The sequence below is a fragment of the Cotesia typhae genome, unplaced genomic scaffold (genome assembly GCF_013202065.1).
Source record: "Cotesia typhae breed Kobodo isofemale line unplaced genomic scaffold, CoteBio_Ctyphae contig_34, whole genome shotgun sequence".
Taxonomy (NCBI): domain Eukaryota; kingdom Metazoa; phylum Arthropoda; class Insecta; order Hymenoptera; family Braconidae; genus Cotesia; species Cotesia typhae.
The window spans coordinates 1,616,056-1,632,850 of NW_027423742.1; the positions used below are offsets into that span (position 1 = coordinate 1,616,056).

General features: G+C 38.0%; 2 protein-coding genes across 3 annotated transcripts in view; one reads left to right on the top strand and one right to left on the bottom strand.

The window, feature by feature from the left end:
* The first annotated feature begins 333 nt into the window (after positions 1 to 333).
* LOC141526529 (uncharacterized) overlaps positions 334 to 16,795 on the top strand; it is a 95,010-nt gene continuing 78,548 nt past the window's right edge. Inside the window, exon 1 of one of the 2 annotated variants that reach the window (XR_012479042.1) lies at positions 334 to 431. Coding sequence is in view for 1 of the 2 variants with exons in the window: in XM_074241564.1 (XP_074097665.1) it covers positions 387 to 431 (45 nt within the window). In the remaining variant the exon portion in view is untranslated. The remainder of the gene's footprint in view (positions 432 to 16,795) is intronic. The other variant, XM_074241564.1, reaches the window with a different exon arrangement.
* Positions 10,359 to 10,775, bottom strand: LOC141526492 (uncharacterized). The gene has a single exon (XM_074241527.1). It carries the CDS (start codon positions 10,773 to 10,775, stop codon positions 10,359 to 10,361), a length of 417 nt encoding a protein of 138 aa, XP_074097628.1.

Here is a 16,795-nt window from a genome sequence, read left to right on the forward strand (position 1 = left end):
ACTTCCAAAAGATTGTACAAACCAATGTATTTTTAAAGATTTCCGGATGTCATGTTTTAATTATTTTTTGAATTCAAAAGATTGATCTGTGTTAAATGATATTGTTTAATGAATGATATTGTTGTGATGATGATAGTTTATTATTACTATTATAATGAACCTAATTTAAATTTATATTTTTTACATTTAATCATATATTTATACTGTATACTTTTAATTATTTAATTTTTGTATCCGTGATGGTCGCTAGGAGCTTTGACTCTATGGCCAATAAACAATGAATAAATAAATAAAATAAATATGTGTATTTTTTTTTTTTTTTTTTTTTTTCAGAAAAAAATATCAATCAAACTTCAACGAAATCGACAAGTCTGAAAGAATATCTAATGAGGTCGATAAGAGCAGCTACTTTCACCCTTCATTCAATCACAGTAAGTAATTGATTCAATACTAAACCTACGTCTAACACGTGTATAACGAATCACAAAACTGAATTACATTATACCCCTGACGGTTTCCTGATCCTATTAATGAAATTCATTTTCATTGAGCGATTTGTCAGTCAGCATCGGAAATCGTTGTAAACAATGTATACTAACAATTTGTTCAACATGTATGGCAATTTTACGATGCAAACATTGCTTACGCACCTTCAAGTAATGAATAAGTAAGAAATAAATGTTTGTGTTGCGACAGTTTACTCACCAGCTGTGAGTGCAGATAAGATAAATGTACGCAAGTGAATCTACGACGTTATGATCGACACTGTATACTACTGCCACAGAGCTCAGAAGGCTTAAAATGACACGAAAATTATATTTCCAGTATAACATAGAAGGCGGCCTTCTGTGAGATAGACGCCGCTAATACGATCAAGGGTGAAACGGGATATCGTTTGCTCGTTGGTCGCCCCTTTTATTTATTTAAGGGCGCCACTGGATTTTTGAACTCAATATCCATAACTGGACCAAAACATGGAGTATAGGTCAGGGTCGTGAGAGATTGCTGAAAGGAATCAAAACTTAAGCATAAAAAATCGTTTTACAAAATTATCTATTTGTCCATTCCTTCTTACAATTAAAATGAAGGCCAATGTAACAATACATAAAAGTTCGCAGCATAAACTCATTCACACACAACTCTCATACGTTATATTTCACGCTGTCTAGCTGACTCTCACGTCACTGTAGTGCCCGCTATCCACTAGACCCTCACGCAACTCTATCTTAGTTCACGCTGTCCCACGAACCCTCACGTCACTGTGCTGGACCCTCACGTTACTACACACGCTGTCCACACAGCGCACGCTGTCCCACGGACCCTCACGTTACTCTAAGAGATCTACCCTGAAACCAGAGGAGTATACCATGAAACCGAGGCCGACTCTTTACGCACACACAACCACACTATTAAAAATTTCCATAATAATGACAGTAATATAATAAATGATTTCCCATTACTAAAATAATTCCATTCTTATTTACTAATCATCGTTTCTCAATTCCTAATGATCATTTTTCCTAATTATTAATTTAATGCCGTGTTCTTAATATTACAACAATAATTATTGAATTCCCAGAGTTCCATGTATCTTGAATTAATCCTATTTTCCAAGTCCAAGAAATTATTAAATAATTATTTGTCCATTGATCTTAGCCAAAGTAAACGTAATTCCGATATTTGAGTAACCTTAATTATTGTGTAAATTATTTTCATTTAATTCAAGCTATTTATTAAATCCATTTTGAACGATAAAATTTTACTCAAATTATATCCTTTGTAAGTATAAAATTATGACAAACGTTTATTTCGTTGTAAGCCGAGAGATTTTTATTTTATAATTGAACTAATACTTTAGTTTCGACCGTAAGTGTGCTCTACTCTAAGTTTGAACACGGGAAGATGGCCGACTATCTCTCTCGGTCTTGCGTCTCTGTCTCACAACTCTTGACGATTTCTTATGAACGAAATTTACAAATATTTTATTCTTCACTTTCGACTAATTAATTTAAAGAAGCATTTTTACAATTATGATATGAGCCTAGTTTTAACTGTGGTTTGATTTTATGCACTTCTAATTTGATTCCAAATTATTTATTGAGATATTTCCTGATTTTAATTAAACTTTATTCTACTGATGTTTACTAAACTCATTACTGAGATATTTTAATGGGTCAATTTTAATGTTGATGAAATTTTGCCACTAATAATTTTAAATTCGGTTTACCCAATTCTAATCTTTCCTGGCTTAAGCTGAATCATTAATTTAACGATTACTAATAACTACTATTTTACACACGATATAAGAATCCGAAATTAATCACCCTAAATAGGTCCTGGTATTATTAATTAACTGTTTTATAATTTTTTCAATCTTAATTTTAAATTTGATTTTAATTTATAAAATTCGTGATTGTGACCGAACGCAAAATGGCGATGACCTTCAGCCGGCATAAGGTCTGACTGACGCCGCGAAACCGAGAAATTAATCAGACATGATTTTTATACCTGGAGTTATATTGCTTTCCTTAGTTTTTTCATCAGCAATTCCTTTTGTCGCTGGAACTCCTTGTTGAATTTTTCGGTGTAAAATTGTCCTCGATGAGGTTCTCAATTTTGCAGCAAATGTCCTAGGTCACCACGTCGCGTTTTATTCTTCTCAGATAATTATTCCCTATAAGAGCAAGTTGGCACTAAAAATTTGTTGCAATTTAATCAAATCTAAGCGAGTTGGCATATTGGCCTAGTGGGCATAAAATTTGTCAAATTTTAATCGCCTCGTTCCACTTAGAGCGAGCGAATTAAAAATATTTACCAGGTTTGAATTCTTCGCGAGGTGTTAACTTCGACAGTTCGATCACAATAAAATTACCAATTTTTGTTGGTTTGGTGCTTTCTTCACTCTGTTTTTCCCCACTCTCTCTCTCTCAGCGCCGGCACTACCACCTTGAGGACTTACTTACTAACTTATACCTACTGGAGCGAGTACATCAGAGCACAGCGGTCTGGGGAAACGGTCGATAATTGACTAATAACGATCGGAAACCGTCTTCGGATAAGGAAGGCCTCGTGTCATTCCGTTACAAGATATTCAGCATTATCCAAGATAATTCGGTGAAAATCGATAAAATTAATACTATTCTTACTTGTAAATCATAAAAAAACTTAACACTCTAGAGTACCGTAGCAAGGTGCTCCAGGTGCAGCTTCCGGACACGTCCTGTAGGGCGTGTAAACAACATCCGGAGACGCTTATGCATCTTTTGTCGGCATGTTCTGTGCTAGCGAGAGGTGCATATATCTAGCGTCACAATGCTGCTCTGAAAGTACTATTTACATCGTACATCAGAGCTGACGAACCGATTCCAGACTGGCTCATGGAAGAGCGAACCGTACTGATACCTAAAAAAGGTGACTTGTCTGACCCAAAGAATTACAGGCCTATCACCTGCTTGAATGCGGTTTATAAAATTTTTACAAAAATTTTAAACAACCCTATCTTGCAGGAGATGGAACCTGTATGGCAACGGATATATGAACAGCGTGGCAGCAAAAGAGGCCTGTCAGGTTGCAAAGAGAACTTGATAGTGGATCAATGTGTCGTACAAGACGCGATCTACTATCAACGCAATCTGTCAATAGCCTGGATTGACTATCGCAAGGCATGTGACTCAACTCCTCATGAGTTGATTTTATATCTCCTCAAATGCCTGGGGGTCAATCATAAAATAGTGGAATGCATTCGGCGTACAATGCAGCTCTGGCGAACGCGTTTTCACATTGGAAGTGAAAACGCATTGCACATATCCGGAGCTGTAGAGTACAAACAAGGGGTCTTCCAAGGCGATTCCTTGAGCTTTCTGCTGTTTTGCATTTTAATGCTGCCTATATCTGTTGCTATCCGTAAAACTCGTGGGTAATTTGTGGGGCCTCCGGGTGATCGAAAATATTCGATTACCCATCTGCTTTACAAGAATGATCTGAAGCTGTAAAGTGCTAATGAAGATCATCTACAGGCGGCCATTAACATCGTAGCAGAGTACACACGAGATGTCGGTACACACGGATCAGTACGCTTCGCCCTTCCACGAGCCAGTCTGGAATCGGTTCGTCAGCTCTAATGTACGATGTAAATATGCGGGTCAGATGAAGGTCGGTAGAAGTGACTTCTTCTACCAGAAGACGTTAATGCCATCTGGTCCCGGGGCAGCCCAACTTTTGCTGCCATTTAGAGCTAAACGAACTTCATCCACACTGACTGCAGGGCTCTCTTCATCAGCATTCTGTCGACGGTGTTCACGACAGAATGCTTTAAAGTCGTGCAGAGCTGGAGTATTGGCGTTCACGTTTGGTTGATCTCCATACAACTCAGTCCAAAAACCTTCCACCCGCTCCGGTGTTGGATAAGTCCCGGTAACATCGGTCTTTGGTGTCAGAAACCGTGAAGGGCTGGATCGAAACAAGGAGTTGTCGACCAACCGCTTCAGCCTTTTCTCTAGTGACTTTTTGGCGGTCACTAGAGCCCGCAATTTATTGAGCGACTCTTCCTTGATGACAAAAAGAGTACTCTTATTCAGTGTGTGATGACGCCACCGAAGTTCAGCAGCTATGCCCCGAATTCGGGGCGCGTATGCTCTTTGAGTTGTTTCAAAGTCAATCACACACTGAATGCGAGAGACATGTTTCCGGGATCTGTCAATTTTGAGGCCAAGTTGTAAAATGCGCTGTCTCAACCTTGCCTCGATTGAGAGACAATGTATCTCTCTCGGAAAAGCCGAAACTGCTGCACTATACACAACCTGGCTCATAGTGAGCAGGGTGGAATCCTCCAGGATGTTTGTACGAAGATCTTCATTTACCGCGTCAAGCTGTTGTTTTGAGTAAGTTATCTTTTTAGATATATTTACTTGCCGTCCTACAAAGGGATTGTTGTCATCCAAGGAGGAATGGCGTCGTTCTTGGTGAAATTGCGCAGGAAAGGAAAGTCTATTGGACTGCCTTCTATCCGGCACAAGTGATCTTCTGTTACGCCGAAGATGAGCGGCATAGTTACGCAGGTGTTTAGGCGTAAAATATGCTAGCTCCGGATGCATATCACTCCAAAGAGTGCGCATCTGATCGATATAACCGCTCACCCCCGGCTCGCTACGTCGGTAGCACACCAAGAGGTCGATTCGTAGTTCCACCGTCCACTTAAAGTTTATCCTTAAAGCGCCAGGGTCGTCAACGTTCATCGGGTCCGACGTGCTCCTCCCACCTCATGAATAGTCCTCATCCGAAAAGGACCGGTTGTGAAGAGCACTTCTGACTTCATTGTGTGTTGTAACTCATTCATTGTTGTTGTCTTTCAATGCAGTGGGTAATTGGCCCAATGCAAGGGCTACGTCGTTCGCCTACAGACCTGATCTAATGGTCTGCGTTTCCCGCGAAGCGCCGCTTGGAGCCCACGTTGCAAGCAACGCTATTATTATTATTATTTTGTTATTAAATGCTCCGGGGGGTTATCCTCGGAGTCCGATTCTCCGAGGGCCCAGCCTGAGCTCCATCTGTTACTGCTGGACCACTCTGCACAACAAGGCGGTTAGTGATCACAGCAGGCCAAAGTCATTTCCCTTAAGAGACGGAGAGAATCAAGTATAACAGCCTTCTGCATCCTAACTGCCAAGAACTCAGCTTTTGATGAGCAAGCTGGAACTTTGGCAAGTGAGGATACAAAAGACTATTTCATCCCTCCTAGAACGCCAACAATCAGGACGACAAGCTTGACACGGTAACCTGGGTAAAGTTTGCCAATTTCAAACAGGAGATCCTGATATATTTGTTTCTTGTGCTCTTTTTTGGCTGAGATGTTGTATTCAGCCGGGGCCGAGAACTCAATGACATAAATGTCACGAGTGGCCTTGTCGAAGAGCACAATATCAGGTTTGTTGTGATCTATCCGCCGAGTTGTTGCAAATGGCATGTTCCAATAAATTTTGCAACTGTCATTCTCAACAACCTGGGGAATATCTCCTGGCAAATAAGGCAGCACTGGTCTCACGTCAATACCGTAGCAATGACGAAGATAGTAGTACAGTACTCTCAGGGCAGCATTGTGACGCTGGATATATGCACCTCTCGCCAGCACAGGACATGCCGACAAAAGGGGCATAAGCGTCTCCGGATGTTGTTCACACCTCCTACAGGATGTGTCCGGAAGCTGCACCTGGAGCACCCTGCTACGGTACTCTAGAGTGTTAATGACACCATCCTGGCAGGCAACTATGAACCCTTCAGTCTCGGACATCAGCCCAGCTGACTTTAAGAAGGAAAACGTCAGCTGGGTGGACAAGCCATAATCACGCACGTGTTTAAAGAACACGCTGTGCATGGACTTGTCCATCAGTTCGCCAAGGAGTAGTTTTTCCTCGGCGTTCCTGATGACGCTCTTTAATTCCTCCTTTCGGAGTTCCATAAGAGCGTTTATTTCTCCAAGACGAAGGATTTTTGCCGCATATATTGCTGCCTTATACAAGAATGACCCCTTATGCGCATTTTCATGTTTATGTACAATTTGCATAAGAAAGTCATCCTCGTCTGCAGTGAAATTGACAACTTCGTGTGTTAAACCCAGGACTAAACGGTCGTGAAGCCGCTCCAAACTCTGCAAACCTCTCCCACCGATGGACCGGGAGAGGTATAATCTGGCGACTGATGAATTGGGGTGCATGCTCCGATTCATATTAATGATCTTACGAGTTTTGATGTCGAGATCTCGTAAATCCTTTCGGGCCCATTTCAGAACACCGAAAGAGTATAGTAAGACTGGGACAGCGAGCATATTAGTAGCTGAGACTTTATTTTTGCCGGAAAGTTCGGAGGACCAAATTTTCCGGAGTCTCCTAACGTACTCGCTCCGGAGAGCTGTTTGGACTTCAGAGACCGCATGCATACGGTGCTCTTCCATTCCTAGATATCTATACAACTCTCTAGCGTCTAATTGTCTTAAGACGCTCCCATCTACTAACTCGACATCATCCCCTGTATCAGAGCACTTACCCCGCGCCAGGTGTATGACCGCACACTTGTCCAACCCAAAAGACATTCCGACATCTCGTGTGTACTCTGCTACGATGTTGAGGGCCACTTGTAGATGATCTTTATCAGCACTATAAAGCTTCAGATCATCCATGTAAAGCAGATGGGTGATGGAATAATTTCGATCACCCGGAGGCCCCACAGAGTACCCATGAGTTTTACGGAGTGCAACAGATATAGGCAGCAGTGGAATGCAAAACAGGAGAGGGCTCAAGGAATCACCTTGGAAGACCCCCCGTTTATACTCTACAACTCCGGTTACGTGCAATGCGTTTCCACTTCTAATGTGAAAACGCGTTCGCCAGAGCTGCATTGTACGCCGAATGCATTCCACTATTTCCGGATTAACTCCCAGGCATTTGAGTAGATATAAAATCAACTCATGAGGAGTTGAGTCAAATGTCTTGCGATAGTCAATCCAAGCCATTGACAGGTTGCGTTGATAGTAGATCGCATCTTGTAAGACGCATCGATCCACTATCAGGTTCTCCTTGCAACCTGACAGGCCTCTTTTACTGCCACGTTGCTATTATTATTATTATTATTATTACTATTATTATTATTATTAGATTTCACAGAAATCTAACTATTGAATTGGTTCTCATGACGGAACTTTTGAAAAATTTTGCTATATTCCGCCTGAACTCGACGAGCTGAGTCAGGAAATACATACGGTTCAAAAGTTTATATATATATATATATATATATATATATATATATATATATATATATATATATATATATATATATATATACGATATAACGCAGCTTGTCACGACGATAGCGTCACCAATCTACAACGGATCTTTACCAAACTCAACATACTTATTCCACTTCCCCTTACGAAGATGAGCTTAATCGGTCAAGTAATTTAGAAATGCCAAGATTTCAAAATTTTCAAAAATTCATATTTCTTCACTTTCTAACTCGAATAACTTCTGAATGGAATAACTTATAGAATCTGTGTAAACTGCATTTGAAACTGCTTTAAATAAGCTTTAATTTGAGTACCAAATCATATTTATATTCTTAAAATTAAGTCCTATTCCGCTATGCCAAATATGAAATTTGCTGTTACACTCGTTTCAGTAGATTTCATAGAAAATTAACGATTTCCAAATATCGAAAAGTTATTGTTTTTACCTAGTTTTGTAAAAATCTAGTTTCGATTAGATTGATTCATCTAAAAGTTATTGCGGTTTGAAAATTTTTAAAATAGTCTTCTGTGAAATTCTTCTCAGACTTTTAAGCTCGAAAATCTCAAAAGCATCGAAAGGCAATCTTTTTGTGCTCCTAGGAATATTATTTTATCAATTAATCTGCTTGTACACAGATTTCCACATCACCCATGAGGTACTGTATAAGTGAATGCGTTCCTCCTTTTTTTACATGGCGGGGCCCCTGTAGACCTAAACCATGGTAAATTATCAACATAAATTTGTAATTCTATTTCAATGCTATAGTTTACTATCTTTGGTTAAGAATACTGATTGATAACTCAGGTTGGTAAGTCAGATTGATAACTCAGATTGGTCACTCCATGCAAAGTGTATATCTACATATACAAGCAAATGAATTTAAATTATTGAAAATAATTCGAATTTCACTATTTTCAAGTCTTTTCACTAGTTTTAAATCGATGCTTTTAATCAGAGATATTTTAAATGGTACTAAGTTATCATTATTACTTCTAGATTTTCATTAAGCTAAATACATAATATTTTAATTTTATTTAAGTTTATTTTTCATGTAAAACTGATAGTTTTCACCTTTTTATGGTGATAATTTTAATCAACAATTTCTATCTTTTTCATTCATTATCTAGTTTTTAGTAGATTTCATAGTTTTTTTTCGTTTCGTTTTTTCTTATTTTTCTTTAATTCTTTTTTAATATTTCTTTATTTCTACCATTTTAACTTTTATTTTTTCGTATGATATAATCTCAATTTAAGATATATTTATTTGGTTATCAATATATTTCTTACCTGTTCGTGAAGATTTATTGAATTTTTTTATTAATCATTTACAGACTTATATAATTATTAAAATAAAATGTAATTGATAAGAAAAAAAAAATTATACTTATAATTCAAACGGATTTTCAATTTTAGTTTGATTGTATTGAGCAAAATTTTTCTGATTTACTTCTCTGATATCATATATTCAATGACATTTATAATTTTTAATTCTTCTTGATTGTCTTTTATGAACCGATCCACATCAGTAATATGATTTTTAAGTCGAGCTACATAAAAATGAACATTATCCATATTAATTATTATTAATACTTTTCCCGTTGATATAGTTACAGGCTTTGTTTCTAGAAGTAGCTGTAATTGGCTAGAGATACCAGAAACAATAAATATAAACAATTTAGTTTCTAAAGCTTGACTAAGTGCAATAATTGAACCTTCGTTACTCCAAATACCATCAGCAGCGATCATTCTTAAAAGATCATCTACGCTTGGATTTTCTAAAATATCATTGTCTTCATTACAATCCCGAACTTCGATCTCTTTTGTTGAGCATAATACTTTGTAAAAGTGAGAATTCATCATTATATGATAAATGATCAAAATTTTAATTTCAGCGAATCTGTTTTCGTCACTTAAAATAAGTTCCGCGATTGATCGAAAAAAACAATTTCCATCAGGTTCAACGTTGTCAATACTAAAATTATTTAAAAGAATTTTTGGAAATCTTTTCAAGAGTACATGTTTTTTTTGAGTATAGTTTGTTTGAACATAATAATTAAAATCATTTTTAAAAACATTCCTTATATTATTATGAATTTCTGTAGTATCAGAAATACTGGATAGGATATCAATGTTGTTAATATCTAAAAAGGATATCACAGGTCAGGTAATTTAAGTGTTGCGTTTATTAGGAAAGAATACAGAGGTCTGTCTACAATGAATAGTTCTTCAGGACTATTTTCTCAAGTCCTTTTTTCTTAATTACTCTACCTACTACTTGGGCCTCTCATCCCACTCAGTCATACTTTTACAATGCGCAAAACTAACTTAAACTTAAAGTTCCCACGCATTTCCAAAATACTTTTAAAATTCACTCTCACAATTTTACTTACAACAATCTTACCTATCTGTCAAAACATCTGCAAACAGCATGTTCGATGTACTTACTTAAATCTTATAATTTACGACACCCTAAACCCTTGGTTACAAAAGTGAAATCTCTACAGTGATCATAAAACTAAAAAAAATAAGTTACAGTCTATTTTTACAACTCTACATTTGGCCATCCTGCGACGACAATTGCCCTCAATTGTCATCGTCGAATTCCACATCTGTGATTTTGTTTTCTTCTTCAACACGCATCCCCCATGGCTTCATATGGTCGGCTGATGTTGATGTTCGTTGAGGCCCCTCGTGCTCACCCACCTTTTCAACGAGGTATCGGTCGTTGCGTAGCACCCGAGAAACGTGATACGGACCCAAGAATTTCCCTTTTAATTTCAATCCGGGTCCAAACTGAGTGCGTTGAATAGCCACTAGATCGCCTTCTTCATATTTACTTGCTGGCTTACGGTTTTTGTTGTACCCTTTACGATTTTGCTCTTGTGTTTTCTTTATTTGTTTCCGCGCTGCTTGCCTCAACTCCTCGCGCTCTTCTTCGAACTGTGCGGTCCATTCGCGCTCAAGCAATTTCTTCAAATCTACATCTTCTTTCAACCTCATTTCTACGCCCAATAACAATTGACACAGTGCTTTCCCGGTGCTGCGATTTGGAGTAGCGTTCAAGTATCTCTGTACAGCGTCAACATACCTGTACCAGTATTCGGATGTAGGGGCCGTCATCTTTGTTAATAAGGGTATGAGTGTCCGATTAACCCGCTCCACTTTGCCATTTCCTCGTGGAAGCCCGGTGGTGATCAACGAATGCTCGATATTTTGACTCACACAGTATTCTCGGAACATATTAGATGTAAAGGCGGTGCCACGATCCGAGATTATTCTTCTTGGGTTTCCAAAAATATTTGCTTGACTACTTAGTCGAGCAATTACCTCACTAGCGTCAGTAGACCTCGTTGGATATAACCACACAAACTTACTGAAGGCATCAATAACAACGAAAATGTGATTATACCTTTTCTTTGTGTTGACCATAGGACCCACGTGGTCAATATGGTAAGTATCAAGCGGAGTATCACCCTTGTCTATCGAATACAGCAGTCCCTCTTGCTTACCTTGTTTTCGTTCTGCCAAAATACAGTCCAAACAGTTCGACACTACCTGTTCGACCTTTTCTCACATTCCTTTGAACCAAAAATCCTTTTTAACAATAGCTTCGGTCTTATTGATTCCGAAATGTCCTCGGTCATGGGCTCGGCGAATAACTTGTATCTCCATACTTTTGGGTACTACAACTAATACATCCCCTCCGACACTTTTATACAATAATTTATTTTTTATAATAAAATCATCGGATTCATTGCGCGTTGCGGCCTCTATAATTGCTTTCAAGTCTTCATCTCTTTCTTGGGCATTTCTCAGCCGCGCAATCAAGCCGTTATCATTCTCACCAATAAATAGCGTTACTGGTAGAGGGTTTCGACTCAGTGCGTCTACATGCGGCATATTTTTTCCCGGTCTATGCACTACTTCATAATCGAAATCCTCTAACAGCAACACCCATCTCGCTACTCTTAAACACAATTTTTCCTTTCGCATCGTGGCTGCAAATGCCTGACAATCAGTTACAATTTTAAACTTAATGCCTAACAAATACACTCTGAATTTTTCTAATGCTTTCACAATTGCCAGCACCTCTAATTCATAACTACAGTATTTCGATTCGGCCTCAGTAGTTTTACCACTCGCAAAATATACTGGATGAAATTTACCATCTTCATTATCTTTCTGCATTAAGATAGCACCATATCCCAAACATGATGCATCTGTATGCAGCTCTGTCTCTGCTCCTACTCGGTATATTTTTAAAACAGGCCCGCATGTTAAGGCAGCCTTCAATTTATCGAATGCACCCATCTCTCTCTCTCCAAAGTAGAATTTAACGTTTTTTTTAAGCAGGTCAGTCAAGGGTCGAGCTATTAGAGAGTATCCAGGTATGAATCTCCGAAAGTACCCTGTTAAGCCGAGAAAACTCTGTACTGTCTTAATTGTATTCGGCTGGGGAAAATTTCTAACAGCTAATGTTTTACATTCCGATGGCTTAACCGTACCCTTTGATATTATGTGCCCCAGATATTCTACTGTTGTTTTCAAGAATTGACACTTTTCCCACTTAATGATCAACCCATACTGAACCGCGACTTCTAATACGCACTTCAGCCTTTCGAGGGCTTCTTTTAATGTAGCTGCGATAATTACAATATCATCCATGTAAATTACCATAATCCCTGATCGTAACAGCTCTTTAAAAACCGCGTTCACATACTGTTGAAAGATAGCGGGAGAAATACACAACCCAAACGGCAATTTCAAGAATTCATATTGGCCGTCTGGTGTTACGAACGCAGTATACTTTCGACTCTTTTCTTCGACAGGTACATGAAAAAATCCGTTCTTTAAATCGAGTACCGTAAAATATACACCTTCTGCAAGCGCGTCTATCTGATCTTCGATGAGTGGCAACGGGGACAAAGGTCTTAAAATTAGTTGGTTTAATTTTCTATAATCGACACACACTCGAATTGTACCGTCTTTTTTCTTTACGAGAACAATAGGACTCGCGTACTCGGAGTTCGATGGTCGGATAATACCTTCGTTCGCCCATACCTGCATTAAGTCACTCACTTCTTTGCGCTCTGAAGGAGCTAATCTACGAGGTCGTGATGCTACCACTTGGTCTGATTTTAAAATAATTTTTGCTCGTATACCAATATCGCGAGTTGCTACCGGTTTATAAGTCTCGACCATTTTATTAATTTCTATTCGACATTCCTCGTTTTCAATGTGGGATAAGTCTACTTCAGGTCCCTCATTAACTACATTAATTCTAAAAATGTAGGGTTTCTTTGATCCGTCAGCGTTAGTGTCGTCGTGGTCATCTAACTTAACAAATGTTACCTCTCCTCGTCGCACACGCAATTCAACTTCGTCAAGAAAGTCTGTACCGAGCAGTACAGAGTATTTGAGTATAGTGTCAGGTATGACGTGAAAATCGGTAGTGAACTCATCATTTTCTACCCGCATGTTAGCGGTAAACATGCCTATTGTTTCATTCATTTCGGACCCAAGACCCTCAAAACATATCTGCTTCTTTTGCAACCGAGGCGATCCCAAGCTCTCATACACACTCTCACGCATCAGGGTCAAATCACTGCCAGTATCAACTAAAACTAATATCTTACGGTTCTTAATCTCTACCAGTTTCCGATATTTTTCCTTTTTCGGTCGTGACACTGTATACACATCTTTAGGTTTCCCCTGGCATGCAGAAGAAATGTGCCCGAACTCACCACACTTAAAGCACTTTTTACCCTTTTCTTTAACAGGACATGCCGCACTTATATGATCTTCAGCGCCGCAATTATAGCAACGCTTCGTAGTTTTGGCCGCTGGTCCTCCGAACTTCTTCTTGTCGTACACTGCTTTGTCATCTCTCTTGTCTGATGAGCGTATCTTCGACTTCGGCATCGCGTCCTTCATCTCCTCGTACTCCTCCAGCTTTTCTTTTAGTTGCCGCATACTTTTCGCACCGTACAACATCTGTTTGTTCGATGCGTCATCAGGAATACCCTCTATAATATACCGAATAGTGGTTCACACATCGAAACTTGCTTGATCGGCTATCTTCATCATTTTATAGGCGTATTCCTGATATGTTTCGTCGGGTTTTTTCTTCCTTCTAGTTAGTTCTCGGTGGACTTTTAAAGTATCCACCGTTTTCTCGAACTCGTCTGTCAATGCCTCCTTTAGCTTAGTCCAGGTCTTCGCACAACGCTCATATTCTACGAACAACCTAGCTGAGCCATCCAACAGTCGTTTTGCATATGCAATTTTTTGGATTTCGTTCCACTGGCACAATGAGGCCATCTCCTCAAAGTCTTCCAGCCATCGTCGAACGTTCTCCTGTTTATCTCCGTTGAATTTCCTCAACGAACCCTCCACGTCTTTAAAAGTTAAAAGCACACGTGATACGTTTTCTCGTCTACGAATCACGGGTGTCGCGTCACGAATGCTCTCATTATCAGCATCGTCGTCGTTAACGTCGTAATAATTTCTTCGGCGGCCAACGGCAGGATTTCGGTGACGTCCATCGTTGTGTCTGCCTCCTGCACGCTCATCTCTACGTCGAATAGCGTTGGCCTCTTCAACGTCGTCCTCTTCATGACCTCCGTCAGCTTCAGCGTCGATCTCGTCTTCCTCGTCTGCTTCATCCTCCTCTTCTGCATCATCGGCTATTTGTTCTCTTTCGACCAGCACCGCTGCTCTTAACTTAGCTATCAACTCAGCTTTTCGACCCGTCATCCGGAGACGCCGCCGCCTGAGCTCCTCTTTGAGCTGCACGACCGTCATTTGCGCCAGTTGATTCTCATCCAACTGTATTGCGCCTACATCTCTTACGACCTGGTCAATCACTTCTTCCATTGCCTCACTAAGTTTATGCACTTCACTGGATCGAAACAAACTTCACTAACTGATTTGCACACACACACTGATAATGTTCCTGATCGCTGTGATCCCGGACGAGCCCCCAAATGTAGTATCAGAAATACTGGATAGGATATCGATGTTGTTAATATCTAAAAAGGATATCACAGTTCAGGTAATTTAAGTGTTGCGTTTATTAGGAAAGAATACAGAGGTCTGTCTACAATGAATAGTTCTTCAGGACTATCTTCTCAAGTCCTTTTTTCTTAATTACTCTACCTACTACTTGGGCCTCTCATCCCACTCAGTCATACTTTTACATTGCGCAAAACTAACTTAAACTTAAAGTTCCCACGCATTTCCAAAATACTTTTAAAATTCACTCTCATAATTTTACTTACAACAATCTTACCTATCTGTCAAAACATCTGCAAACAGCATGTTCGACGTACTTACTTAAATCTTATAATTTACGATACCCTAAACCCTTGGTTACAAAAGTAAAATCTCTACAGTGATCATAAAACTAAAAAAAATAAGTTACAGTCTATTTTTACAACTCTACATTTCTAAAATAATTTTATGATAATCTTTAACAATATTTATTATTTCATAGAATGACTCACTGGAATGAATTTCACTTAAAATTATTCGTGCTTTTAGAGTAGTTGAGTTAGTAATGTTGCTAGAAATTTGTTGATTATTTGTATCATGTTGTCTACCGTTAGTTACATGAACGGTTGAATGGATAATGTTTGAATCTACTTTTATTTCAATTAAACGAATATCTTGCCATTTTTCTCCATCAAACGTCGACGAGTCAAGTTTTCTATGAGCCGCTATAAAGTGCCATTGAGTTTCATTAATGATGGAAAATGGTATTAATGAATACGTGTTATTTGGTTTATATTTAAGAATACAATTTTTTTGTGCGTATTTTTATCGACACCAATAACAATTATAATCACGTTTAGTGCATCGCTCATCGCATATATCGAACCTTCATTCCCCCATTCATATTCACGCGCTATCATTCGTAAGAAATCATCTAATTTTGGACGGCTCATTTCTGAACCGTGCTTATCTTTAACTGAGAAAACTCCACGGGAAATCAGTTGTTCATAATTATTTTTATGATAAAAAATAAAGTATATAATAAATAGTTTAATTTCAATGTACTTGCCTTGATCATAAAATACTAATTCAGCAAATGTTCGGAACAAGCAATTATTATCAGTTGCTACATCAACTAATGAAAATGTGTTATTGAGAATTTGATTTATATAAGCATTGTTATTTGATAAACCATTCGTTTTTAAAACATACTTAGAATAAGTCCGATCCTTCAAATGATTGTCCACTTGAATCGTTAAATTTTTCTGACCAATTTTAAAAATTTTCGAAGACAATTGACAAATAAAATCTTTTTCGCGATTTAAGATTAATTCAATTTGTTTCAAAAATTTACTGTCTGCAATTTGTAGTAAAATTAATCGAATTCTTGATATTTTTTCTTCTCGAGTAGTGTTCTTTTGTAATTGTAAATTATCAAGACGATTTTTCTCAACACTTTTACTAAAAACTTTTCTTTCTATGAAATTTTTTGTTTTCTTTTATTGTTTATATAACTTTGAATTATTCTTTGTTATGAATTATTCACTCTGATATCTTCGCTATGAAAATGTAGAAAGATATTAAAATCGATTTTCATTGTATTAGTTAACGGTATATTTTTATACATCTCATTTTTCTCTATTAATGCTGAATAATGTTTTGAATCTGAATTTAAATGTATAAAAAATTCTTTTTGGTTTTCTATTGGTGAAATTCTGGTATTCAAAAATTGATTTCTTTCAATTACATTAATTGGTCGTTGTAATATTGCTGATATTAATATAATATTTCCTATTTCTGCATGTTGTTGACCGTGTAAAATATTATCAAAAGATATTGTTTGAAATAGTCCACCTGGAACGTTTTTCATGAATTTTTCATTTATAATAAAATGGATCACTTCAAGGACGCATAAGCATGGCATCAATTTATCGGTTCCACATAATAGTGTCGATATCGCATAGTAGAAGGAATTGTGATCTTCTTTTATATCTAACGAAATAAACGCTTTTTCGAACGATGTTAGA

Coding starts and splice junctions, on each gene's coding strand:
- LOC141526492 (XM_074241527.1), bottom strand. CDS start 10,775: ATGAGGTTGAAAGAAGATGTAGATTTGAAGAAATTGCTTGAGCGCGAA.